At 45.7% G+C, this 26,290-nt stretch overlaps 2 protein-coding genes across 5 annotated transcripts in view; both read left to right on the plus strand.

Annotated features, from left to right (window-relative positions):
* Positions 1-26,290, plus strand: part of Haus7 (HAUS augmin like complex subunit 7) — a 44,399-nt gene that overhangs the window by 13,858 nt on the left and 4,251 nt on the right. Inside the window, exons 5-14 of one of the 4 annotated variants that reach the window (XM_028785281.1) lie at positions 740-892; positions 8,257-8,853; positions 9,581-9,696; positions 12,156-12,223; positions 14,257-14,318; positions 18,113-18,204; positions 18,664-18,822; positions 18,959-19,055; positions 19,524-19,733; positions 20,742-20,856. In XM_028785281.1, the coding sequence (XP_028641114.1) occupies positions 8,749-8,853; positions 9,581-9,696; positions 12,156-12,223; positions 14,257-14,318; positions 18,113-18,204; positions 18,664-18,822; positions 18,959-19,055; positions 19,524-19,733; positions 20,742-20,856 (1,024 nt within the window). In that variant the 5' untranslated portion in view covers positions 740-892; positions 8,257-8,748. Of the gene's footprint in view, positions 1-739; positions 893-7,938; positions 8,854-9,580; positions 9,697-12,155; positions 12,224-14,256; positions 14,319-18,112; positions 18,205-18,663; positions 18,823-18,958; positions 19,056-19,523; positions 19,734-20,741; positions 20,857-26,290 lie in introns of those variants that run through there. The other 3 variants (XM_028785283.1, XM_028785284.1, XM_028785282.1) reach the window with 3 other exon arrangements.
* Trex2 (three prime repair exonuclease 2) overlaps positions 20,743-26,290 on the plus strand; it is a 13,959-nt gene continuing 8,411 nt past the window's right edge. Inside the window, exon 1 of the mRNA XM_028785285.1 lies at positions 20,743-20,856. The gene's annotated coding sequence lies outside the window, so the exon portion shown is untranslated. The remainder of the gene's footprint in view (positions 20,857-26,290) is intronic.

Below are 26,290 nucleotides of genomic sequence, written 5' to 3' on the forward strand. Positions count from 1 at the left end.
CCAAAGAGTCAGGATGGAAGCATAATACCTTTTATAGTCCCCATGGGCAGGTCCTATTGGTCAGCAGAGAGCATGAAGATCTGGGAGAGGTGGAATGGTGGCCACAACTGGATGGAACACGTGGACCACAGTGATGGTAGGACAACTGGAGACAATCCTGCCTGAGCTACTAGCTCTGACTTTGTTTCTGAAAGCCACTTCTGTTCATTCTGTCTTTCCTTCCCTTCTCAAGATCACTTTTCTACAAAACCAATGGGTCTTTGGTGCCCATCTCACATTAGTGTCCATTGCTTCCACCTGAAGAGAAAGACAGGTAATCTTTCCTGGATCCAAGAGCGTGTTTTTTTTTTTTTTTTTTTTCTGTAAGGCCCATATTGATTCTCCATTGGCCCAGGCTCAGTACCTCCGTGAATAGGGCATCTGTTTCCATGCACTGTGGGCCTATGAAGCCCATTACAGGGCAGTATACCCACGACAGGCTGCCAGGTCCCATCTTCATGGCAGGAAAAGGAGAGGGGAGGGAGCCTTCTGGGTCCCCAGGAGATAGGGGAGGTGCCAGGACTGTCTGGGGTAGTGAAGACTCTGGTGTCCACAAAACCTGTTCATCCCCTGGATTTCTGCCTTACATAGTATGGAAGCCTCCTATCCCACAGACAGCAGAGACTTTGGGATGCCTGGATACTGTCCTTCCTGTGGATAGGGCTGGTTTCAATGCTTCTGCCATTTCCCTTTCTTCTAGGCTTCTACTTTATCCTCTGTGAAATGGGAATAACATGTATCCTGTATTCCTCGTCAGAATGTGTACAGTAGGGTGTATCCATCTCTCAAGACTCACAGACTTTTTGATCAAGAGTTCCAGGCCACATATGCCCCTGTACTTCTCAAACACCAGGTAAATCTTAGGGGCCCCTGTGGGTTAGGATAATGCCAGGTAGAAAGGATAAATGAAGGTGCTCATGGGTAGAGGCAAAGGAGTGGAGACTACAGCAAAAGGCAAAGAGTTGTCTACATGGGCCCCTTAAACAGCTTTCAAGGAGTGTCAGCAATCTCTGCTCCAACACTTGGCCCAGACATTAGCCACTGGGCATCCTCACAGCCCCAGCTCTAAACCTAGTTCTGGGGGATGAGGGGGCAGGCGGCTTGGGCTGGCAAGCAGCACAGCTTGCCACAGGGCTCCGCAGTTTGGGGCCAGCATTGAGGAAGCTTTTCCTACAGTTCTGTCCAGTGTTGACTTATATTTGGAAGTGATGTAAAAAAAATGAGTTAATTGTGGACAAGGCTTGGATGGGGTAGGGGAGAAAGAAAAGTAGTTTTGAGGGAGGGCAAAAATGGGCTACAGCCTCAGCTCTATCTACAAGTTTGAGTCTCTGTCTTGGGCCATAGGGCAGTGTGTAAGGCCCTAGGAGAGGGTCAAGGACAGGAGTTGAGGTTTGAAGGAGTCTCTGGCAAGTAGATTTTCACTGGATTCAACATTTCTCTGCTTGAGAACCTGGAAATCACTGTCCTGGAGGAGGAGTCTCCACTCTGAACCACACAAAGTCAAGTCACAGCCCTTTCCCCTACTCCTTCCCCTAATCCTGCCCTGCAGGGTTTTAGTTTATGCCTTGAACATTGGGACAACACCACACAAATCAGACACCGGGCCAGGGATGAGGCCAACATCTGACAGAGAATAGCAGGGACTCAGTTTTCTGTCTGGGAGGCCATCGCTAAGGCTGGGAGAAGAATCTCCTCAGGCCTGAGAGGCCTGAAGCATGTAGTCTGCCTTTATTCTGGAAGGCCAGAGAGAGGAAACACCCCTCCACCACCACCATTTTATAGAGAAAGGGTGGGAGACTCACTCAAGTCTCCTGATCTAGGAATCCCAGAGGTTGGGTTAGAATCCAGGTCCCCGGAGATGCCCTTGGCTCTATCCCTCCCCCTGACTGAGATGGATTCTGGAATCCTGGCCCCCTACCCATTTCCCCTGTTCTTGAAGTTCCCCAGGCTCTGACTAAACATCCTGCCATCTGGTTCCCATTAGTTGGGCTGGGGGTAGGGAGAAGCCTACTCCCAGGTTTCTCTGGCACAGCCAGTCTGGGAAAGGGAGAGGCATTCTCTCTTCCCCACCTAGGGAGGAAGCCCAAACAAGTTCTGAGGTGCTCTCAGTTCCCCAGCTCCTATGGATCCCTAGGCTGGATGCTGTTCTCTTGGTTTGGAAGTGCAGTGACCAACCCAGGTGGATACTTGGGGAATGATACCTCTGCAAGCTACTCTGTCCATCCAGAGTGCCCAAACATCTCTGGAACCTTGGGGGTCCTTGAGGGTCCCCATAGAGCAGAACCAGATTGTGGAAAGGAGCTCAGCTGCATCAACAGTTCCCATAAGTTTTGGGTTTTGTACTCCCCTCTTGTCAAGAGTTCATTTAGACACTCAGACTGAGCCAGCCAGGGCCCCAGGCCAGCACAGATTGTCTGGAGAGGAGTGTGGGAGGGACACTGGGATTTTCCAGGAACTAGTATGGAGCCTGGGACTTGCTGTAAAGGGCTTCAGACTTAATGCTCTGCAGTGACCTGACTGGTCCTGTGATTTCAGGAGCAAACCTCCATGCTCAGTGCCTCAGTCTTTCTATTTCAATATGGCAAACAAGTACTCTTAGAAAGCTATAGATATGGATTGCAGACAGGGAGAAGAATCTGCTCTATATAATCACCATAGCTTCTAGCTGCACAATTCCAGAATTCCAAGGGTCTCCTACCAACTTTATTTTTCCTTCCCACATGGCCCTCTCCCTATATGCAGAGATTTTTGTCCCTCAAGTCTTCTCAAAGCTGTACAACCTTAGGACTCTTCTCCCATCACGTCAGGGTTGGAGAACAGATTTTTTTTTTCTCACCACATACCCCTGAGCCACTACAAGTGCAGGCACAGAGGTCCCGTCAAAAACAAAGAATTTGAATATTGTAGCTAGAGGAAGCAGCAGTTTTTTAACAGATGATCTGACAAAGGCCTTGAAAAATTGACTTGGGCAGAGATATTAATGAAAATGAGATATCCATGTAAAAAGCACTCTAGTAAAGAGACTTTCAAAAATGGGGCTGGCCAGTGCAAAGGCCCCGAGTTGGGGTAGTTTGACTTAAATTCAGAAACAGGAGGGATAGTGAAGTAATTTGAGGGAGGGACTGAAACTGGGAAAGGACAGTAGAGTCTGTTTGAGGAAGGTGTTAAAGGTGATCAAGAAAAATTACCTTTGTCCTCAAAGAAAACAGTGAAACATAGATTCACTAGGGTCACAAAGACAGAATTGGGAACAGATGTAAAGGTGACTGAGCTGTCTAGGGGAGAAGTTGATCTTAGCTTGCCCTGGGTGAAATGAATATCAATTTCATACCTTTGTAAGTTCAGGAGCTAGACTGTAAGGGGGTTTAGCAAACATTCAAGCTGATATCAGGAAAGTATCTAGAGCTCAGGAGAGATATATTGATAGTGTTGCTACTCTGTCACTCTATATGGAGAATTCTGGCTTTTGTCCAGTGAATGGAGTCTCTCCCGTGTACCCTTGTTCCTTCCAGGGTGTGGGACAGAACAATTGTTTGGTGTGTGTGCGTGTGTGTGCATGCATACTCACACACATCTGTGTGTGCACATGAACGAATGTGCACAAGTACACAAGGATACTGAGTCTGCACATGTGGGCAGGCCTCAAGGCACACGCAGGCAGCTATTGTAAGCCAGTAAAGATACAGGGGCCTTTCCCACTTAAAGCTTTCAGAAGAGAAAAGTAAAACTTTCCATGCTCTCCTCCTGCTGCCAGCGACCCTTCCCTAGAGGAAACTCAGCTTATTTTAATGCCATTGAAACCTCAGAGGATCTGCTCCCAATTAGAGAAGTGTACTCTTGCAGAGGCTTTTTGTGAGCACTGTATACAGAAGACCATTCACATTCACACTTACACCATCCTGTAGGCTGCCTTGCCAGAGATGAGAGTGGGAGATGGGGAAGGAGGGAACACAACTGTTGTGGGGAAGATAGCTGGAGAGAGAATGGAGGATGCAAGGCATTGACAGGCAGGGTCTAAGGCCTTCTTTGGCTGGAGTGTGGGTGTTCTTGGAGAAGGTGCCAGTGGAAGGAGGGCTAGAGAGGGCACCATGCAGCAAGGAGGACTTTGGGACCACTTTTCTATCCTCCTTCCCAGTCTGAAATTCCAGTTGACTCTTGCCAAAAATGTGGGCTCCATTTGACTCTCCATGAAAGCTGTCTGACTCCTCTAGGTGAGCCTCAAGCATGGGACAGGGGCTGGATAGAAACTGGGGCTTGGCTTAGGGAAAACAGGGATTTATGATAAGAATGCAAAGTCGAGCACCCCCTCCCTGGCGGCCCTCTGAGTGGGCACGTTTGTGTTCCACTCCTGGCGCCAGAGATTCTAGCTCCAGACAAATGTGACTCAGCTCTGCTGACCTTGCCAAGAAGTCTAGACCCAAGAGTCTCTCCCTATGAAGGGGGTGATTCTGCCACTGTTTCCTCAGCGGCCTTGGCTGAGCCCTGAGCATATGCAGCTGTACACTTCATCCCCTATTTTGTCCATTTACAGGCACAGGAAGGGTGAGGGGTATTTGGAGGTGTGTACTTGAGCACAATGGTCCACAGGATGTCCAGACTCTGCCCTAAATTGTTAGTCTGGGGAAGGAGAAAACACAGGCTACTCCTACTACCAGCTCATGGGCACCTGGGCAAATGCAGGGCCCACCCTAGAGACTAGGCTGGGATCTCATTGGAGTCCCAAATTGGGCTATCCTCAACCTGTCCTCATTGCTGGGGATTCATTTCCTTCCCTGAAAAAAAAGTACATGGACTCTACTTGCTCTCTTGCACGCGGTCACTCTCACTCCTGCCCTCGCTCTGTTGCTTGCTCTCTCTCTCTCACCCTGAGACAGGATCTCCCTGTGTAGCCCAGGTTTCTCTGTCCTGGAACACACTCTATAAATCAGGCTGACCTGAAACTCACAGAGATCTGCTTGCCTCTACCTCCCAAGTTCTGAAATTAAAGGTACATGTCATCCAGCTTGCTGTTTGTTTGAGTCTGAATTTGGTGTCCAGGTCCTTCTTGGAGACCTTCAGAGGTAGAATATCTGGGAGTAGAGGTCGCCTTGATCCCTTAAAGGCTCCTGTAACTACTCCGGGCCCTGAACCAGCCTAACAAGTCAACACCTTTGTAGAGAAGCTCTGCCTTGGGAGGGCCTATCTCTACTATTCCCTTCAGTCTCTTTTATTAGTAGTGTTCCACTGAGAATCCCAGCTAAGGTCCCTATAGAAGACTGGGTCTAATACTAGAAGCAACATGAGTACTTCATGACATTTTATTATCCTGATATCTTCCAGGGGCAGCCCAGTGCTCTGAGGGAAGGATGCCTCCTATTCCAGGAGCCTAAGTGCACAAGTAGAAGGGTCTCTCTCCTCATATGTCTCCACAGCCTGCCAGCTCATCCCTGGCACTGTGGGGTTAGTGCCTGTCAACTGTTCTCCTTTTCCAACCTATGTGCCAAGCACTAACATGTGGCTTATGCCATGCTGCAATACATTGTCAAGTTTTTTTCTCAAGATAATGGGCTGGCTCTTACTTCCTATATATCCTACTTCTGTCCAAGGCCCTCCACCCTGCAGGCCTCAGGATCTTTTAGCCCCATCACAATGTGCTCTTGATGCTTCACCTCCATCCTATCTCCCTTGTAGAACTCACATCCTCTGGGCAGGATTGTTTGTAGGAGTCTTCCTACTCCTCCCTATTCCATTGTAGGAACCCTCTTCCATGTCTCTACACACTTCTCTGGCAAACACACCTTCCAAGACATGTAGCATCCTTTCTCTCCAGCCAGCTAATGTTTAGACAGGGTTTCTTGGAGATATACTTCCTTATGTTGAACTTGAGTCTGTGTTGAAGATTCTGTGACTGAGCCTCTTTTTTTTCTGTTACTGAGCAGTCCTATGACTCTCTACATTTCCACCCCAGTCTCCAGTGGAGGTGCCATGATTGAATAGGAAGGTAGGCTGCCTCCTACTGCTGTGGCCTTGGTGCAGGAGGCTAGCCGCCATGGTTTCTGTGGATGGACTTTGCTTCTCCAGGCCCCACCTGGAGCTGTAGACAAAGTTGCTGAGTTGGGGAAAGACCTGCTCAGTGCTTTGGCTCCCTGGGACTGGGTGGAGAAGGAGGACTTTCTTCCAGAATACACAGGGGTTGGTTTCTTTTCCATTCCTCAGGAGCAGAGGCTACGGGAAGGGTGGAGGGAGGCAGCCACACTGCAGTGGTTTCTCCCGCCAAATTCCCCAGTCCTAGGAAAGATCCACAGGAAAAACCCACAAGAATTTGAATGTCTGGGCTAGGGTCATGATTGAAATGAAATTTTCTTCTTCTTCTTTTTTTTTTTTGAAGGAAGAAAAAATAAAAACAGAAAATGGCAGGAAAAAGTAAACATTGACCAAACAAAAAGTAAAATGAAAAACAAAGCCCCTTCTCACTTTGTATTCCAGAAAGGGTCCGAGGCTACAGCAACCTTGTAGAGGGTAGAAAGGGGCCACTAAGTACTTTGCAAAGAACTGAGCCCCTGAGCCAAGTTACTGGGCCTTCCTCTCCTCAGATTTTTTTTTTTTTAGCTAAAATTGGGAGGCTTCTTGTCTAAAGAGCTTGATATTCCAAGTTCTTACTAAGGAATTAGGCCCTGGCCCCTCAGCAGGGCCAGTCTAGGGGCCCTTTTCTGCTAGCTCCAAGCTCTTGCCTGCTCCCTCCTTCCAGGACTCCACTGAGAGACCTCTCCAGTTAGAAGACTTCAGTTGCCTGCTTCCAACAACTCTCCCTACCGGTGTGTGTGTGTGTGTGTGTGTGTGTGTGTGTGTGTGTATACGTACCAAGCACATGTATGCACACATACACATATACAGGAGAAGTATGTGCGAGTATACAGGCCAAAGGTCATTGTTGGGTATCTTTTTCAGTTGTTCTCTGCATTCTTTTTAAATGTTTATTTTTATGTGCATGTGTCTTTACTTGCATTTATGTCTATGCACCATACGCATGCAGTGTTCAAGGAGTTTAGAAGAGGGCTTTGGGTCTTCTAGAACAGGAGTTATAGCTAGTTGTGAGCTGCCACATGGGTGCTGGGAATTAAACCTGGCTCCTCTGCTAGAGTAGCAAGTGTTTTTAATGTCTGAGACATCTCTCCAGCCCTCTACCTTACTTTTTGAAACAAGGCCTCCCACTGAAGCTTCGAAGATTCTCAGTTGGGTAGAATTATCTCAGCACTGGGCTTACAGGTATGTGGTATGCTCCTAAATCTAACTTTAAGACAAACAAACACTTTTTCTTCTCTCTCTCTCTCTCTCTCTTTCTCTCTCTCTCTCTCTCTCTCTCTCTCTCTCTCTCGGTCTCAAGTGGCTCAAGTTGTTCTGGAATTCACTATGTAGTTGTAGTTGAGGTTGGCCTCAAATTTGTGATCCCAGCACTTGCCCAGCATACAAGTGCTGGGATTGCAGGCATGTGCTTCACAACTGGCTTTTTTTCCCCTTACCTCTTGATCTCCATGTTCTCTCTTTGTGGAGATGGCACTGCAATGCACAGAGTGTGTACAGATTGAGTGCAATAGATTACTACTGGCTCTTGGCTCCTGAACAACTATCACCCTTTAATTCCTTCTTACCTTATCCAATCAGCTGATCTTAGGGTTGGAATGATAGCATACTGGGATTTTGGAATTCTAGGAAGGAAGGAGGCTAATGTTTTTTCAAATGTGGTGAGTTTGAGAAGCCTGAGATACAGAGGGATTTTTGAGTGGGCTGGGCAGGAATGTGGCACAAGAGCATCCATGAAAGCCAAAGGTAGGATGGAGATGTGGGGTCCAGCCAGCATAATGATAACAAGGAACATTTACCTGTCAGACTTCACCTTAGGAATTTCATAGAAATGACTGCCTCTTTTCATCCTCATTTGTAAACCAATGAAGTAGGTGCTCTCATACAACATTTATCTGAGTGCAAGGAAAGCAGAGAGGTTAGGTAACTGGTCCAAAGTTTTCTGGGCGTGGTGATACTTACCTGTCAACACAGTCCATTGAACGGTGAGGTAGGAGGATCACAAGTTTGAAGCCAGTCTAGGCTACAAAGCCAAATCCTGGTTCAAAATTCCCCAAACAAAACAGACCACACAAACCAAAACAAAAGTTATACATCCTGTGATTGGCAGAGCCAGATTTGAATTTAAGAACTTTTCTTCTGACTTCGTGTGCAAAGGAGACGAGACAGAACTGTGGGCTGAGAAATGGTCTTTAGTTTTTCTACAAAAGCTTGCCTTCATCAGTCAGGATCCATCAGCTACTGACAAAGAGAACCCGAACAAGGTAGGAGCGCCCCCTCCTGGGTGGAGCCTTACGTCTGTGAGTCCCTCACTTCTGCCTCTAAAAGGAGCTACTAGGGTTTTGGTCAAGTCCTACTCGCCCCGCCTCCTCCCCTCCATCCCTCATCTCCAGCCCCGCCTTTAGCCCGCCTCTGTACTATTCTCGCCCAACCCTCTTCTCTGCACTCTGCTCCCTGAGGCGCGCGCAGGCAGTGACAAAACGGCAGCCCAATGGGAAGGCTCTTTGGGAAAGAGGGTGGGCCTTTGTGACGCCAGTCCTGACGGTTGACTCCGCCCCTTCCGCTCGGTGAAACTGGTGAGCTTTTAGCAGTGCGACTTCGGCCTGTAAGCTTGGGGGCGTGAGCCAGTTGCGGTTCAGAGCGCGAAACATGGCGGAGAAGGGTGCTGGTGGTGGATCTGATGACAGTTACTACGAAGATGTGGGCGATGACTGCGTGGTCAAGGCAGCTGTGGAGGTGTTCGAGAAGCTGAAGGTATTGTGAGCCAGGGGAACCGCTCCATGATAGGGGACCAGGCGAGGCCCTGTCCCAGCGCCTTTTGGAGCTTCCTGTGGACATTGACCACACCACAGGAGTCCACAGTGGCAGGCCCTGGCAAAGCCTTGGGGGCGACTTGTGGACCATCTGTCTTAGGTCTTTGGGGTTCTTGGACCTCTGCTCATGCTGTTCCAACAGAATTTTGCAGGATTGAGGCTGGGAACTTGGAGCACGTGCAAAAAACGGAGGACTCAGGCTCCAATCTCAAAGAGCTGGAAGTGGGTGGAGTGGGTTTGGGGGACGGATGGGCTGAACACCTTGCCGTTTTGTTGGGTCAGAGACAGGGACTTCAGGTGGGTTTAAAGTACATGCAGCACTGAGGAACATGACCCTATAAAGTTAGGGAGCTATTCCAGGCCCATTGGCCCCCTTGCTAACCTCCCTCTAGTCTTCGCTTGCTATTGACTCAGTGATCACTTTCCCTCCACTGTTCCTTAGATTTAATCTTCATAATCCACTCTTAGGCACGTTCCTAGTTTTGTGGCCGTGGAACCCAGAGGGAACACACTTAACAGTGGTCGGGCAGCAAGTCACAGGAGCAAATGTAGGGTGAACATGAAGGACTTGAACTTTTGACAAGACCAGAAAGGGGCACAAACTAATAGAAGTGCTTTGCCACCCTACAGTAACAGGCTTCCTTCTGACTTGCCTTTTCCTTGTTTAGGGTGTAAACTGCCCTTTCCTCGACGGTCTGTATATTACAGAACCAAAGACAATTATGGAACTGCTGTGTAGGCCCTCAAAGTACCGGTTGGACATACTGGAGTGGATATGTATACGGTAATGTTCTCTGTTCTTTCCTTTCCATGGAGTGTCTCCTGGGGGAGATGGGAATGTGTCCTTTTAGAGGGTCCTTTAACCAAGCCAGCTCCATCCAGGAAAGCAGCTGATTAGTTAACTGAGCCATGACCAAGATGGTGGGGAGGTGGCCCTGGCAGTACAAGATGGACTTTAATGAAAGCCCTTTTTGCACTAGGACACCTGGGCTTTTGATTGTGTTGAGGCATTTGATGTGGTTCATGCCACTGAGCTGTGATTACTGTCAGCTTGGTGGGCACCTGATGATTAGAGAGGGACATTGCCCAGAAACCCAATGACAGAAACGAGCCTTCTAGATTGTTTCCCTTCTTCTCCACTCCAACTTGCAAAGAACAAAGGTTTTTCTTAGTTCATCATAAGGGCAGTGCTTCTAGGACAGCCTGGGCTGGATAGGCCTTTTCAATGGAATGGAAGGTGTTGGACTTTTTTCCTTGCTGTTGTCTGTAGAACAAGTCCAGCTAGGAGCTCTCAAGGCCAGATGCTTACTGGAGAGCCTCATTGTTAAGCTTATCTGTGTGCTTCCCCTGAAGGCCAGGGCTGCACAGCCAAGTCATCAGAGCCTCTTTCATGATAGGGGCCTTCTAGTATCTTAAAGCAGAGCTCAGCAAGGTATTTTATATGAAGGGACAGGCACTATTCCAGCTCAGTCTTGCCAAGGTAAGGTAGCACAAAACAACAGCATAGGCAGTATGTACAGGAATGGATGGGTGGTGTAGCAATAAACCTTCTTTAAAAAATAAAACTGGGAGCTTATGCATGGGTTTATCTCTCTGTAAAGGTAACTTTTATTCACCTGATTTAATTTTCCTCTTCAAGGCTTATTGCTTTTGTCTGCTAACCTAGTCCTAGTCCTGGAAGCTTCTAGCCTCCGTACAATCTTATGTAGGCCTAGGATGTTTTCAGCCTCTGAGACTTACTGCTGAATAAGCTCATCCTTTCTTGTTCTTACTGAGCTGTAGCTGGTTGGATCAACTCAGCTGCTCCGGCTCAAACTCCTCTCCCAGCTGACTGGGCCAATCTGACTTCTCTCTCGAAGCCTCTCCTGAATTGCTCTGCTTGGCCTCATACTAACTTTGACAATATGTTTTAATCTTCTGACTCCTTATTCATTCTCTGGCTCATTCTGTCTTCACCTCTGTCTAGCTTGTTCTCTCTCTGCAACCTGTCTCTGTACGACTGTCCAGAAAAATCGCCTCCTCCTGTCTCTGCACATGCTGCCCTTTCTGAAGTAGCGTCCCTTTTCCATCCTTGTGAGAGTTGGGCATATCCTATTCTGTTAAATCTTTCTGATTTATCACTTTGCCACTCAATTACACAACACTTTCAAACATGGGTGCTTCCTTCTACAAACTAATTTTACCTTCATTGTTTGGAATTAAAGATGTGTGCTAAGGGCACAACTGTATTCCAGCCAGAGGGATTAAAGGTGTGTGCCAAGGCTGAGCTACACCACAACTAGAAACAGGATTTTTTCAATAACTAATACAATCTCAGGATTCAAAGTGTGACCAAATATCTTGCAACATCTTTCCTTTAAACTGTGTGTTAAATTGTTCTTTTTGAAAAGTGTATAATGAAGCAGGACTCCATTGCTCACACCTTTAATCCCAGCATGAAAGAGGCAGAGGCAGGTGGATATCTGTGAGTTTCAGGCTAGCTTGGTCTACATAGGGAGTTCCAGGACAGCCAGGGCTGCATAGTGAGACCCTATCTCCAAAAACAAAACCAAACAAATTAACAAAAAAGAAAAAAGTATAAAATGACCTTTTCTGAAAAGAGTGTTGCAATGATAGAGGCAACCATTGCTCCTTCATTATATACTCACTGACCTCTGTTTTTGTGTGTTGATCACTGCCTAGAAATGTGCTAGGCTTAGGAAGTACCCAAAGGAAAGTCAGTTTCTGGCCCCAGCCAGCTTTCATTCCAAGAGGATAGAGTCTTATAAAAGGTTAGGGCACCTTGCCCAAAGGGGCTGTAGAGTTCCTTGGAAATCCTTATAATCACGGCCGTCCAGGCTGAGAAGAAGTGAGTTGAAGGGATGAGTTAGATATGCCAGGGCTAAATGGGAAGCCAGTGCTCCAGCAGGTGCACACTCAGGCCAAATAGTTAGGTGTCAAACTCCTCTGCAAATGGCCACACTCTTCCTTTCTTGTGCACCTATCACTTTTGTGTGTGTGTGGGGGGGGCAGGAGGAGAACTTTGAGTATTTCTGTTTCTGAGGGAAAACTTTCTCAAGTATTTTCCCATAGTAATTGATGGTAAGAGTCACATGATATCAAATAAATTATTTTAAAGTTATTAAAATATTAAATGCCTTTTCACTGGCATTTAGCAATTGTACAAGTAATTCTGTTTAGGGAGTAGGTACGAAGGGGTGGTGAGAAATTAGGCACATGACTGACTTTGCTATTTTCCTACAGGGTCTGTCCCTCCTTGCAAGACAAGTTCAGCTCACTGAAAGGAAATGCAGTGGATTTGAAGATACAGGGTAGGTCTCTTATGGGAGTGTGGCATTTGCTGGGAAATTCTGGGCAATTCTGAGCTTGGTCACAGTGTCTCACTGAGTTGTGAAATTTCCATTAACTAATGTTTTACTTTGTATAGTGTATACTCTGTGGATATTATTAGAGCCTTCTAGAGTCAGGGCCTTCCGTGATATAGTGAATGGGAAGCTTTTTACAGGACCAATAGTACATTGTTCTACCACAACACTGAAAAGTAGAGAGCATTATTCTTTCTGGTGTCATTAGAGGTCTCTCAGTGTTCATATAATGTTTATATGGCATTCCTAGGAGCCTCCTGATTGCTCTTTAACGTGGTTTGCCTTGTCACCATGTTAGTTTGATGGTTTTGTTTTGGTAGAAACTATCCTTAACTTGGTGTGAATGTTGATGAACAAAAAAAAATGCTATCCTGTGTAAGTAGCTAGGTTTTCCTTCCTTATAGTATGGCCAAACATTGATAAAATTTAAAAATGCTAAGTTTTTCAAAAGCCTGTATATATTCTGTCCACTGCAGTGTGACTGAGCTGGACTTAGGCCCTGAACTGTGCACCAAACAGCATTGCCAAATTAATTATCTGAGGAGAGTTGTTTTCTTGGCTGTAGTAGTAGGTTGTTTGTCTCAGAACAACCAGGCCTGCATCCCATCATACCTGTGTTTCCTGCTGTCAAGGTTTCCCCGATAGGCTTGGAATTGAGATCTGAGTTCTCTGATACACATGGGAAAAGCCTGGCCTGTGGGCTGTCCTTGTTCATCCACAGTTTGGAGAATTCCCTGGACCCAGTCTCACTTCCCTCTTTGAAGATGAAGGCCTTTGCCTTGTTCACCTCCTCAGAGTGTGTTGGGTACTTATCTGAGTGGAAGTAGGAGACATAAGGACAGAGAACCATTAGTTTCATTGATGTGTGAGGCAGTGTTTGATGTGCTAGGGTACAGCAGTGAACTGTGCCACCCTCATGGAACTTATATGTTAGATGGTGGGAAACATAGATGATGAAGGAAGAAGACTGCAAGCTACCAGTTAAGGGAAAGGTGATACAGAGAGTTGGAATAAAGGTGATTTTATTGACAGAAGATGGCAAGAAGGGTAGAACTAAGCTTGGCTGAGAGTAATATCCATAGCAAGGGAACAGCCAATGCAAAGGGACTGAAGTGAGCTATGCTTGGCAGCTTTGAGGAAGGATACGGAACAAAGATGGCTGGGGTAGAGGGGATGATGAGGTATGGGAAATCAGGAAGGGACAAGGATAGGTCCTGCCAGGCCTTATAGGTCATGGAGGGCCATTGGCTTTTCTTCTAAAGAAGGCTTTGCCCTCTATTGGGTTCATCAGGCTCCCTGGGGATACTGTAGTGAAAATGTGAACACCCAGGCAGCAATACAGCTCTTACAGTAACTGAGGCAAGATATTGGGGGAATGAATAGGTAAAAAGGTGTGCTCTACTGGATTTGTTGAGAGGAGATCAGAAGGATCAGAAGGGTTTAAGGGCTGTGGTTGAAGCAGCCTGGCTTGGAGGCATATTGGCATCTGAAGATTATTCCCAGGGCCACAGAGTTGTTACATAGATGCTCTGACACTACTTCCAGTGGATCTTTTCCAGCATGTCCTATACAGGTTTGTACCTGCTCTGCTCTTGCTGAGGCATAGCCCGGCCTGAGAGGGGGTGAAGGTACTGCTGTAACACTGGTGCTGGTCCGAAGCTCTCTGACCTTTGTTTATATACTAGATGGCCATGTAAAGGTGTGATGGATACCCCTGAAGATGTGGCTAGGTATTCTGTGTTCCTTAAGGGGCCTCAGACTCCTTATCTATAAAATATAGCCTAGTCTCATTCACCTTCAAGATGGCATGGCAGGAGAATGGGCCACGAGAGACATTTGGTCCATCTGGTCTTTTGTGCTCCCTATCCCTGCCATGGGGAAAAAAGTCTCAGTATCCTATATGCTCTAAGTGCTGGGATGTCTTGTATCCTTCTCTGTTTGGGTGGGTCTACAGTGACAAGGTCTTTGTATTCTAACAGAGATGGTGAAGCTAGGCCATGAGCTGATGTTGTGTGCACCAGATGACCAGGATCTTCTAATGGTAAGAAAGAACCCTCTTCTGTCCCTGCAGAAGATGCACATGTTTTTTTGTCCTGGGCTTGTGAAAGGATGGGAGAGGCTTCCGGCTCTAGAGCCTATGTGGCTGGTAAGAATGTTTTTCTAGGAATCCCTAGGTTAAGCATTGCAAGAAATCTTTCAGGGAGACAATTGAGAGAGCCAATGAATGAACCATTTTTGATGGGGTTGTATTCCATTGTGCTGTTTAGTCTTTCTCCAGTTAGGGTTTGCTTTTAAGTAGAGCTGGTTCACAGAGATTGTAAGCAGCAAGAACAAAGAATTCTCATCTCCTTCCTGCCACTGGCCCCATGTGGGCCTCCCTCACTGTGGTAATATTTGTTACCTCAGTAAGCCAACACAGATAAGGATAACTTTGTCTCCCAAGTATGTATCCAATGGGCTATCCTTCTCTTGTTTTCTGGTTGGAAGTTGTTACATGGTTCTTTGCTGATACTTTATCCTTTCTGTTTCTTGTTCACGATTGTTCATTCAAGCATTTTTCTAATGACTATTTAAAACTGTCAGTTCATCTGCCTTTCTAAAATCCCCATATTGGCATCTAATGAACATCTTTTCTTGTGAAAGTTGAGATCTTTGTGGTTTTTCATGTGTTGGATGATTGTGGCTTTGTCCTGCTCATGTTCGCTGTTACTTGGATCTGTTAAATTTCATGGAGAGAAAAGATTCAGATGTTCCAGCAGGCTCTAGGCTTGCTTTAGTTTATGCAGCCAGGTCCACCCCTCCTCTCTGGCCTGAACTTCCACTGTCAGCTTACCTTCTTTCCATCCATCCTACATGCGCCACCCAGTGGTCACCCTAAGGCTTTAGCCTGGCTTCACCCCTAGCTTAGTGTCAGTCATCTGTGCATAGTCAGGTCTGGTTCAGATTTTTCCAAAACTGATTTTTGGAGTCATTTGCTTCATCTCTTTCCTCTCTGCCATTCTCTAAGCTTTTCATTTCCTCAGAGCTTTCCTTTTCTCTCCTCCAGCTACAACCCACTGGCATGACTGATTTACTAGCAATAGGGCAGAAAGGAAAAACTAGCAAGAAGTTCCTGGAAAGATACTTTTTATCACTGATCACAAGACCAGTGAAAATTAGAACTGCAATGGCATGTTCCACTCATACCATGATATCTAGAGTTAGAAGGAAAATAGCACAGGCTGACAAGGTTGGGGAGACATAGGAACCCTCATACATTCTAGTAGGAATGCAAATGGTGCAGCTACTGTGGAAGACAGCACACATGTACCGGAGTTTACTGTGAATGTTCATAGATGCTCATCAATTGGTTAGGTAATTTTTAAGAAAGAAGACATTGCTGCTACATGTGATAACATAGATGATGTTTGAGGATGTTACGCTAAGTGAAAAGCAGATACTAAAATGTAGTGTAATGTCATAATAAATGGTCACATATTGCAAGATTTCTTGTTTGTGGACTGTTCATAAAGAAAGATAGGAACATAGTGATTGTTAGGGGCTCAGGCAGAGGTCAATAAGAAAGGACTATCAGTGGGTTTAGAGTTTATTTTGGGTGTGGTAGAGATGTTTATAAAATGTGGCCATGAGACTGGAAAGATGATTCAGTGGTTAAGAGAACTTGCTGCTCTTCCAGAGGAGTGAGTCAGATTCCTAGCACCTATATGGTATCTCACAACCAGTTGTAACTCCAGTTCCAAGGGATATAATGGTTTCTTTTGACCTCCTTGGGTACTTCACTCATGTGGTACACAGATATCCATGCAGGAAAACACTCAGACACATAACATAAATAAATTTTAAAAAACTGATTATGATAATGACCTCCTGGCTCTTTGACTATTCTAACAACCACCGCACTATACATTTAAAAATTTTAACATTTAATTTAACAGAATTTAACACAGTGAATTAAAATTTAACAAACAAAAACACTGTAACCAAATGGAAAAAGAACATCTAGGAGAACAGCAAGTACAAGAGACCTGCAGTAGTCTGTGCTTGATGTGTTCAGAAAACTGTCAGCATACTGGTTAGGGCAGAGCAGGATGAAAACAAGGAAATGGAATAGAACAGAGTGGGTAGATGTGATAGCCTCTATAGGCCTTTAGGCCATACAGGGTGGCTTTTGGACATACAGGGTGGTGAACTGGGGAGCTTGGAGCTGAGGGACATAGATTTCTATTTCTATTTTTATTTCTGACAGTGATGGCTATGGCTAATGTGTGGAGTGGATTGTCAGGGATCTGTTGGCAGGTTACAACAGTGGCCAGGCATGTAAGCGGATATCTTGAAGGACAGTGGTAGTGGGGAAGTTGGAGTAGTGGCTAGATTCAGCCAGATCCATTGGATTTACTGATGTAGTAAGGTATAGGCAGGGACAAGACTCAACAATTGCATTCTAGAAAGATCTGGAGAATGAGTTCACAAAGACTTATACCTCACCATATCTCTAGACCTTTCAAGAGTGATTATTAGTCTAGCCCTTTGCTGGAGAATAGAGAGGAGACAGATAGGGTATGGTATAGTAATGGGCTTCAGTAAGGTGGCCACAGACCAGCCTGCTGGAGGCTAGCTCATGTAGCACTCTGGGTTTTGTATGACCTGGATCGTGGTTATTGAGAAGGGTTGTAAGCGACTTTGTGGAGCCATTCTTGTGTTTTAGTCTGGACTGATTCCAGTTTAAACAGTGTATTGACCCTCTACCTAAGACTGCCCTGCAGATGTGTTTCATAGAAAAATGGTGAAATTGAGTCAACAAGAAAGAGTAAAAGGGCCCCAGAAGTCACTGTCAGGTTAAGGACATGAGTTGGGGGCTTTGGATTGGGTCTTGTTAACTCAGTCATGGAGGTAGTATTTGGGTCTCTTTGGAACTGTGAGTCTTGGAACTGTACTGCCCCCAAATCTACTCCTCACCAAGGGGCAACATGGCCCTTTTCCTTCAGTATCTGCATTCAGCACCAGCTTTCAGTGCTTGTTTTTCTTGAAGGGGTTTTTTGTAAAGTGCTGGGAGTGGTGATTGAGTGACTCTTTGATTTTTCTTCCTCAGAACAGTGTGTGCCAGGCCCAGGTGGTAAGGGATAGGCCTTGATTGGTGCCTTATTTGCACAGGATTATTTGATGCAGTTATGGCCTCTAAGATAGTATCTGCTCCTGGGGATCATCCACTTTCTAGAAGAAGGCAAGCCTTGGACTCTTCACTGGGCAAATCCCTGTATCACCTGGGCAGATGGGCAGGCAGGTGACCTGGTCAGTCCTGCATGAGTTGCTGCACAGAAGCCTGAGGCCTTTGTGGTAGAAAGTCTAGGCCCCTGCTGGAGAACAGGCCATCCCTAGGCCTTATGCTGTGCCTATTGGCCTCTGCCATTCTTGGCCAGGAGGGATTGACTGAAGATACCTGGAGGTATCCCTGAGGATTAGGCCACCATCAGTTCCCTGTGAGCTCTATTCTGCTTTAGTAGACCCTGATGCATGCCACCCATCCACCACTGAATAAGCCTTCCCTTCTGGCTATGTGATAAAATCACACTAATATGTTTTGACAACAGTTTGCATTTTGCATTTGCAGTGGTCTTCTAGGTATCCTTGCAGCCTGAAAGGTGGCAGAAATCTGATGATGCTATTGCTGAGTCAGTTCAAGAGGCTACCAGCAGGGGTCAGGGACAGGGAAGAGGAACTGTCTGGCCAGCTCCCTTGCCGCTAGCCACAGCAAGGGCAGCATAGGATCGGGCACCTGGAACAGCTGGTGAGGCCTTGCTGGGTCTAGTGGCAAATGTGTGTGGCTTTTCCTGCCAGGGCCGTGAGTGTCCCCAGAAGCAGCTACAGTTCATGGACAAGTTACTGGATATGATGCGGAGCCTGGCCACTGGATGCTTCAGTCGTTCTAGGTAAAGATGTCAGTGGCACAACAGATTCCCTGACAGCTGGTCTTAGTCTTAGCTATAGAGATGGAAGGGTGGTCAGGGAATGTGTCCCCCTCTGGTGACAGTAGCCATGTGCTGATCCAGGGATTACAGGACTGATAAATTGAGACAGCTCCCCCTAGTCACCATCTTGGTGTTTAGGCTAGCTGCTCAGAGGCCAGGCAGTGGCTCAGCAAAGGGTAGTTGTTTTTCTAGGATGCTGGATCATGGCCTGAGATCATGCACTATAGGCCTTGGGGGAACTAACCTAGGCGTATAGGAAGGGAATTAGCACCCAGATGTCTGTAGACAAGAGGGTATTAGAGAGGCCAAAGCAGGCAGAGACTGGGAGGGATGTAGGCAGTAGAATTTCCCATCCTTGGGACTGCTGGGCCAGTATTCCTGTTGGTAACAGTTTACTCAGGGCCTGTCCTGATTTTGCAGCCTGAAGGAACACCTTGAAGATACCACAGAGAAGAATGAGGCCTTGCTTGGGGAGCTCTTCTCTAGCCCTAACCTGTGGGCAATTTTGAAACCTGAAAGTGACCCATGGCCCCTGGACATGCAGTCCTCTCTCAACAAGCAATGTGATGACCTGCCAAAGTAGGTATCCGGGAGGGCTCTAGTCCTAGTACCACCCCATCTTGCTTCTGTTCAGTAAGATGGACCTCACAGTGGCCTACTGCCTATAGCAGTAGTAGGAGAGAGCAGACAGTGTCCCTCCTTTTTTCCCCTGCAGGGCTGGCCCCTCTGCCCAGTCAGAGGGAGAGAAGGTGGCAGATCTGGCCAGGCAGCTGGAGGAGAGTGCTACTAAGCTTCAGACACTCCGAGACCAGGTGAAGGGTACCAGCTCTGGGGGTTGTGGGACTTGAGGAATAGGCTCTGCTGAGTTCTAGGGAAAGTGGTGTCCCCCTCAGCTTGGTGTGCTGTAAGGCTTCAGTGAGATGCAACAGGAGTATGGAGGTAGGTGCTAAAGCTCTGAGCATGAAAGGAAAGAATATACTTCAGATGTCAGCCATGCACCAGGCCTGAACTGCATGCCTTCACATACCATCTCAAATTCAGCCTTACTAGCATCTGTTGGCCAGACTAGATATTTAGCTATGGAGTCTGAGGTCTGTGCAAACATTAGCCTCATGGCTGAGGCCCCATTCACACCCTCCCCGTCTCTTTCTTTTTGGAGACTCTTCTTCCTGTCAATTTGTGCCATGTTATATCAACTTGTGCTATGTTATGTGGGCTGGTGACAGCCTAGGATGGATGGGCAGAGTAGCCTCAAGTGATTATCACCCTTCATTTTGCAGTGCTTTGCACAGCATAAAGCAGGGACTGACACCAGCACCATAGACCAGAAACTCCGTCTGGTCATCTCTGACTTCTACCAGCTCATCTTGGCCTTCCTGCAAGTCTATGATGATGAGCTAGGTGAATGCTGCCAGCGCCCAGTACTCAGCCTGCACCCAAGTGGCCCCATCATCCAAGCTGTCTATCAGAGTCTGGTTTCCTGTGGCCAAGTAAGATACCTCCCCCTCCCAACTCTGTGCTGCCCAGTACCTCAAGAACGCATGCCTACCAGGCCTAGGCTCAGGAACTTAGCAAACCTTGATGTCAATTGTACAGGCTGGGGAAGAGCTTGAGAGGGCTTAGCCTGGGTTCCTCAACCAGTCACATGGTAGAACTCTGGGTGTGATGAGACTTTTGTCAGATGAAGATAAACATTTCTGGTACCTTGGGGAGGTGATGAAAGCTGATATGGACATTTTCTCCAAGAGATCCCCCCACCCCCAGGCAGTTTCTATTCTTATTTCTCTTACCCCTAGGGAAGCTTATATATTGCTTGCATTGGATTTTACTTGACTCAGTATGATATCCTGGTCCTAGCGTCCATGCTGGAGTTAGTTTACTGTTTTCATATGTCCAAACATACCAAGCTACTTGTGATCTTTTGTCTGACTAAGCACTAGGCCAGCTAGACAAACAAGATGGGTTTGTAGTTAAGCCACTGAGTGAAGGTAGTTCACTTGGCTCTTCTATATTTCAGGTTCTTAGAGGCCAGGCTTAGCAGCTGAACTAATTCTCATTACTGTAGTTACAATGTGTGTAACTCCGGCCGTTGTTCATAGTGCCATGATGTTGATTTTAGGTTATAACAAAACTCAAGCCTTCCCAGTTTCTCATGAGACTCTGCCAGTAGATGGAAGCTCTTATCACAAAGGCACTTTTTTGTAGGATATCTCTTTTCTCATCTGCTATTTGCTTTGCTCAGGTGGTACAATGTGCAGTACTAGCATGTCACAAAGAACTGAGGGCTGCCAAAGTAACACAATAGTGAAGAATCCCCACTGAATGAGGAAAAAGGAGACTTAGGTTTGAAGGACAACTCTCCAGATGAAAGTTCTGCCTCTTTCTTTTGGCTGGCTGTCTTTGGGGGCTTTGGTATAAGCTTGGGTGAAAAGCAACAGATGCCATCTCTATGTCAGACTAGCCTCACTAAGGCTTGTGTGCCCTCTCGGTCTTGACAGTTGTTGAGAGCAGTCATGGAGATTGCAGACACCTCTGCTAAAGCTATGGAAGCATTAAGGAGGCAGGAAGGAGAGCCGAACAGTTGGAGCAGCAGCAACTCTGGGATAAGCCTAGGTAAGTACCTGGGGCTGAGGGGCCACTATCCTTGCCTATTTAACCAAGGTCTACTCCATGGCAGGGTGTCCTAGTTAGGGTTTTACTGCTGTGAATAGACACCATGACCAAGGCAACTCTTATAAGGACAACATTTAATTGAGGCTGGCTTACAGGTTCAGAGGCTCAGTCCATTATCATCAAGCATCCAAGCAAGCATGATGCAGGAGGAGCTGAGAGCTCTACATCTTCATCTGAAGATAAACAGGAAAAGACTAGCTTCCAGGCAGCTAGGACAAGGGTATCAAAGCCCATGCCCACAGTGACTCACCTACTCCAACAGGGTCACACCTCTTAATAGTGCCACTCCCTGGGCCAAGTATATACAAACCATCAGATTCCACTCCCTGGCCCCCATAGGCTTGTTCAAACATATGAGTCTATGGGGACCATACCTAAACATAACATAATAAAAAATACATTTAGTCCAACTTCCAAAGTCCCCATAGTCTACAGTGGTCTCAACAGTGTTAGAAGTTCAAAGTTCAAAATCTCTTCTAAGATGCATCCAATCACTTAATTGTAATCCCCAAATCAAGACAGGAAGCAGCTGGGAAAACTACAAACTCTGCATTTCCATGGCTGATGACAAAGCAGTTTTCAGATCTCCAACTCCTTTTTCTTTTTTCTTTTTTAAAAAAGCTTTTAAAAGAAATGTTATGCATTTACCATTGCTCTCTTCAGAGACACCAGAAGAGAGCATTGGATCCCATTACAGATGGTTGTGAGCCATCATGTGGTTGCTGGGAATTGAACTCAGGACCTCTGGAAGAGCAGTCAGTGAGTGCTCTTAAACACTGAGCTATCTCTTCAGCCCCTCCAACTCCTTTTTCATCTTTGTTGACTGCAACAATCTTCTTTCTCCTGGGCTGGTTCCACTCCCTGTTAGCAGCTTTCCTCAGCGGATATCTCATGGCTCTGGCATCTGGAACATCTTGGGATCTTCAAGGCAACGTCAATGTTACAGCTTTTTGTTTCAATGTCTGGCATCCCCACACTTGATCTTCTGGGCTCCCCCAAAGGGCTGGTGTCACTTCTGCAGCTCTGTTTTCTGTAGCACTCTAAGCTCAGGTTGATCCACTCCACTGCTGCTGCTGTTCTTGGTGATCATCCCATGGTACTGGCATCTACAATACTCTGGGGTCTTCTGCTACAACTAGGCTTCTCCAATAGTCTCTCATAGGCTCTCTTCATGGTGCCAAGCCTCAACTCCTTTGCATGATCCCTTCACTCCTGGGCAGTCAACTACAACTGGGGCTGCACCTTCACCAATGGCCTTCCTTGGCCTCTCACAGGGCCAAGCCTCAGCTGCTCTTCATAACCCCTTTATGCCTTCAAAACCAGTACCCCTGGGTGACTCTTACACATTACCAAGTACAGCTGCAGCATGAGGTACAACCTTGGTTATCTCTTGAACACAGCTTCTTTGTGCTCTCAGAGAACATTTCCCAGAAGATTTCACCTCAGTGATGCTGGTCTCTTAATCACCACTAATTTCTTAGCTCCAGCTAACCAGCATCAATTGTCCCAGTAGTCTCCTTTTCCTCTTGACTCTAAAGCCAGAGCCACATGGCCAAAGCTGCTGAGTTCTGCTGCTTGCAGGAGCTGGAACATGGCCCTTTTGTTCTATTACATTATTACCAGCTTTCTGTTTTCTAATTCCTTCACTTCCTAAGCTTGGCTGTCCTTGGACTTGCTCTGTAGATTGACCTTGAACTCAGATCTGCATGCCTGTCTCCTGGGATTAAAGGTGTGTACCTCCATGCCTGGATCTAAATTTAGCTGGGTAGGATCTTGCTCCCAAATCCCTTAATCTGTTATGTCTTAGAACACAGGGTTCAGTTCCATTTCATTTCCTGGTGCCCCTTTAATATTCAAACCACATATTTTATATTTTTTCTTTCTAAGCTTGCTACACTTGTTCAAAATGCTCTTTATGAGACTTAACCAGAGAACAAGTCTCTGCTGGGCTTTTTTGAGACTTCCTTTGTCGATGCAATTAATATAAATCTCTTCACTTTAGCCTTAGGTAGACTCTTCAGACAAGGGCAAAAAGCAGACACATTCTTCACCAAAATACCACAAAAACAGTCTCTATGCCACATACTGAAATTCTTCTCCTCTGACACCTCTTGGGCCAGGTCTGCACAGTTCAAGTTACTCCCAGCAACAAAGTCTTCCATATTCCTACTAGGATGGCCCATTAAGCCCCACTTAAAACATTCCACTGCTGCCGGGCGGTGGTGGCGAACGCCTTTAATCCCAGCACTTGGGAGGCAGAGGCAGGCGGATTTCTGAGTTCGAGGCCAGCCTGGTCTACCGAGTGAGTTCCAGGACAGCCAGGGCTACACAGAGAAACTGTGTCTCGAAAAACAAAAAAAAAATTCCATTGCTTTCCAAATTCAAAGTCCCCAAATCCACATTCTTCCAAACAAAAGCATGGTCAGGCCTATCACAGCAATACCCCACTCCCAGTACCAACTTCTGTCTTAGGGTTTTACTGCTATGAACAGACATCATGACCAAGGCAACTCTTATAAGGATAACATTTAATTGGGGCTGGCTTACAGGTTTAGAGGTTCAGTCCATCATCATCAAGGTGGGAGCATGGCAGCATCCAGGCAGGCATGGTGCAGGAGGGGCTGAGAGTTCTACATCTTCATCTGGAGGCTGCTAGGAGAATACTGACTTCTAGGCAACTAGGATGAGGGTCTTAAAGCCCATGTCCACAGTGACACATCTACTCCAACAAGGCCACACCTTCTAATAGTGCTACTCCCTAGGCCAAGCATATACAAAGCATCACACAGGGCCTCTTCTTTCTTTGTTGGGCCAACCCTTAGAAGACTGGTCACTTATTTTTTTCTTTTAATGTTTGTTTTCTTTCCCTTGAAAAAATATGCTTCCAACATTCTTGGCTGAAAAGTGGTATAACTCAGAAATGTGTAGATGTAAAACTAAAAGAAATGAACCACACTCTGGCAACCATAAGTCCTGGGTGCGAGAATTTTTATTAGTTTCTTGCTATTCTTTTCCTTATTATCATTTCCTTTTTATATTATTGTTATTAGATAGAAAAATTGTATCAATTTTATTTTCAGCCTACCTCCCCCTCTCTAAGTTTGTTTTTATACTGTTTGTTTTTTAGGTGATGTCTCTATAGCCCAAGTTTGCCTTGAATTCATGGTTATTCTCTTGCTTCAGCCTTCTGAGTACTGGGATGAAAGGCCTGCAGTACCTCCATTAATGGGTGTGGCTATGTTTCAGTAAAATTTCATCTATGAAAATAGGCAGTTGACCCTGGTTTGTTGATCCTGTTGTATAGTGCTACATCTTACTCAGTGTATTAGAGTTTCTATTCCTATGATAAAATACCATGACCATAAGTAACTTGGGGAAGAAAGGGTTTATTTTATCTTACAGTTCCATACCACAGTTCATCTCTGAGGGAAGTCAGGGCAGTAAGTCAAGGCAGGAAGCTAGATGCAGGAACTGATACAGAGGCCATGGAGGTGTGATGCTTACTGACTTAGTCAGCATGCTTTCTTAGAGCATCCAAGACTACCAGCCCAGGAGTGGTACCACCCAGTGAGCTAGGCCCTCCCATATCAATTATCAATCAATCTGGTGGGGATATTTTCTCAGTTTAGGTTCCAACTTTTTCCCAAGTGACTCTAGTTTGTGTCAAGTTGACATAAAACTAGCCAGCAGACCCTTTGTCACACTATACTGTCAATGCTATAAATATTCTTCATCCCACTCTTTCTGGACTTTAGAGTTTGTTCCAATTGAGGATTCTTTTGTTTGTTTGATTTTGAAATAAGGCCTGATACTGTAGCTCATGCTTACCTAGAACCCACTGTCTAGCCTAGACTAGCTACAGACTCATAGCAATTCTCCTGTCTCAACCTCGTCAGTGTTGAGATAACAGTGTCAGCTTCTACACTCAGTCAGTTTGAGAGTCTTATAGATACTACTGCTCTGAGCATTTTTGAACCTACTCCCTGTGTAGACACGTGCCAGTTTCTCCAGGATGTCTTCCTGGGAGAATTACTCCATCCTAACACACTACCTAGCACCAGTGTGATGTATCATAGCTGCATGTCTTCATCAGCTCTAGCTGATGGCTTGGTTGATGATATTTAAGGCATGTGTAACAGCATTTTGCTGTATGTTTATTCTGTATTTCAGTGAGTACTTACAGAGTTGTACATTTGCATACATTTATTGATCATTTAAGCTTTCCTTTCTATGAAGTGCCTGTCGAAATCTTGCTTATAAAGGCTTGTTTTCTCATTGATTTTTGGCTTGTTTCATATATGGCACACACAAGTCCTGGGATGCTTAATGTAACATACATATTTTCCCCCAAAATGTGTGTTATCTTTATATAACTTTTGTGTGTGGTCATTGGTTGTATAATTTACATGTAGTCAAATGTACCCATAATTTCTTTATGGATATAATCTTTTGTATTTATTGTAGATAGCATTCCTACTCTGACACATTATCTCCCAAGGCTTTATAGCATTTCCTTCTGTGGTTAGGTTAATAATCTTTCCAGAGTTGATTTTTGTATAGTATGAGGCAGGAGTTCAGTTTCATTCTATTCTGTATGGATACACATCTGTCCTAGTACCACTTAATGGAAATTCATTCTTTTCTCCATTGGTCTGTAAACCTATCACCTTTGTTAGTCATCAGGTCTCTGAGTTCTCTATTCTAGTCTGTTTCTCTCTCTTTTTTTATGTCTTAGAGATCATAAAAAATGGCAAAATAAACCCATAAGATAAAAGTTGTTTTTCCTCCTCCCTCCCTTCACTGGAGATTAAATCTGGGCTTCATATGTACTGCACAAGTAAGATATACTCAAGTCCTATTTTAATAGCAGTCTTACTGAGCTATAATTCACATAATGTAAAACTTACTCTTTCTAACAGTGAACAATCTAGTTTTTTTTGGGAAGAGTTTTCATATACTTGCCAACCATCATAGCTAAGTCCAGAATATTTTTAAATATGTATTTATTTTTATTTTATGTATATGAGTGTTTTTCCTGCATGTATGTCTGTGCACAATATGGATCCAGTACCCACTGAGGCTATTGGATCCTCTGGAACTGGAGTTACAGACAGCTGTGAGCTGCCATGTGGGTGCTGGAAATCAAACCCAGGTCCTCTGGGAGAGCAACAAGTGCTCTTAACCTCTGAGCCATCTCTCCAACCCCTAGAACATCTTATTATTCCCCAAAGAAGTTCTATACCAGAAGCCAGGTGTGGTGGTGCATGTTCCAGCACTTGGAAGACAGAGGCAGGTGGATCTCTGGGAGTGAGCTCCAAGACAGCCAGTGATACATAGTAAAACCCTGTTTCAAAAAGGAGAGAGAGAGAGAGAG

Source organism: Grammomys surdaster, unplaced genomic scaffold, assembly GCF_004785775.1.
Source record: "Grammomys surdaster isolate TR1022 unplaced genomic scaffold, NIH_TR_1.0 125179, whole genome shotgun sequence".
NCBI classification, from domain to species: Eukaryota; Metazoa; Chordata; class Mammalia; order Rodentia; family Muridae; genus Grammomys; species Grammomys surdaster.